This window comes from Ceratina calcarata, unplaced genomic scaffold (assembly GCF_001652005.2).
Source record: "Ceratina calcarata isolate Rehan_Ccalc_2016 unplaced genomic scaffold, ASM165200v1 scaffold3102, whole genome shotgun sequence".
Classification (NCBI taxonomy): Eukaryota; Metazoa; Arthropoda; class Insecta; order Hymenoptera; family Apidae; genus Ceratina; species Ceratina calcarata.
In genome coordinates, this window is record NW_017153584.1 from 1,374 (window position 1) to 2,505 (window position 1,132).

Genomic DNA, 1,132 nt, shown 5'->3' on the forward strand with positions numbered 1-1,132 from the left:
TGAACGAATAATGGCGGGAATCGACCGTTTTCTAACATGGGAGGATGTCCTGGATCCTAAGGAAGGTTTCCTTAAGGATGATTCTGTTACGCTCGAGGTTAGCATATCATATATTTTAATCAAGAATATTGATAATATAATTATTTGTGAACAATTCTTTAACGTGAATCTTTGAAAAATAGGTTCACGTAATGGCTGATGCTCCACGTGGTGTCCATTACAGAAACAAATGTACAGATTTAAAATATGAAGATACGTACTATATAAATGAGAGGAAGATACATACACGTTTAGAAAATCCAGTTGATACGAACTATATAAATTCAGCACTTCGGACTTTGTCGTTTGCCAATCAGGTAGGTCAATGAATCTTAAAAAATTCAAGTTCTAACTTGTACTGACAAGCATTAATTTTCTCACATTCGAGTGAACGGTAAATGAATAATAAAAGGAAGTCAATTTATAAATTGTAATTATAAAGTGACCACGTTCATAAAAAGTACAACATAAGTCTAGACGCACATTCAATGTTAATGAACGATTCTTGTACCGTATCGATGCAGAACTTTAAATATTTAAAAAATTTATTTTCCAGTTACGTAAAGAAGTTTCTAAAATGCCAACAGAAGACGATGATCGAAGCGAGAGCGTTGATCTGGCTGTACAAAGGACTTTTTACCAGATGCAGTTTTCTAATTACAAACATATTACAAAAGAATTAATGAAAACTATAAATTGGGGAAGAATGGATCCTTACACGCGAAAGAAGAAACAAAAATTTTTAGACCGGGTAAGCGATAGTAATGTGATTTACGATTATCGATACACGTTAGCAATAAGAATTAACGGTTGTAAATGTCTATTTCAATAATTTGCCACGACTAAGAACAATTCCTTATTGCTTACTCAGAACTATTTTAGATGTTACACGATTTGGAAGAAAACGTTAAAGAAACGATTATTGAAGGAGAAATTGAGAAGATTAATGCAAATGTAAACGCCCAAATGAAGGGAATTGCAGTGTTCGCATCAGATCGATATTATGGCCATTTTCAGAGCCACCTCGAGAACTGTGTGCTTTCCGAAGAAGCTTCTTTTTCAAAAGAAAATCTGGAAATGTAATTCAATTCGA

General features: G+C 33.5%; 1 protein-coding gene across 1 annotated transcript; it reads left to right on the forward strand.

Annotated features, from left to right (window-relative positions):
• Positions 1-10: 10 nt before the first annotated feature.
• Positions 11-1,118, forward strand: LOC113464264 (ubiquitin carboxyl-terminal hydrolase 7-like; the record flags this gene model as incomplete). Its single annotated transcript, XM_026813186.1, has 4 exons — positions 11-97; positions 183-356; positions 596-790; positions 922-1,118. Coding segments are annotated over exons 1-4 (653 nt in total), but the record flags the coding sequence as incomplete, so codon positions are not given.
• Positions 1,119-1,132: the final 14 nt, after the last annotated feature.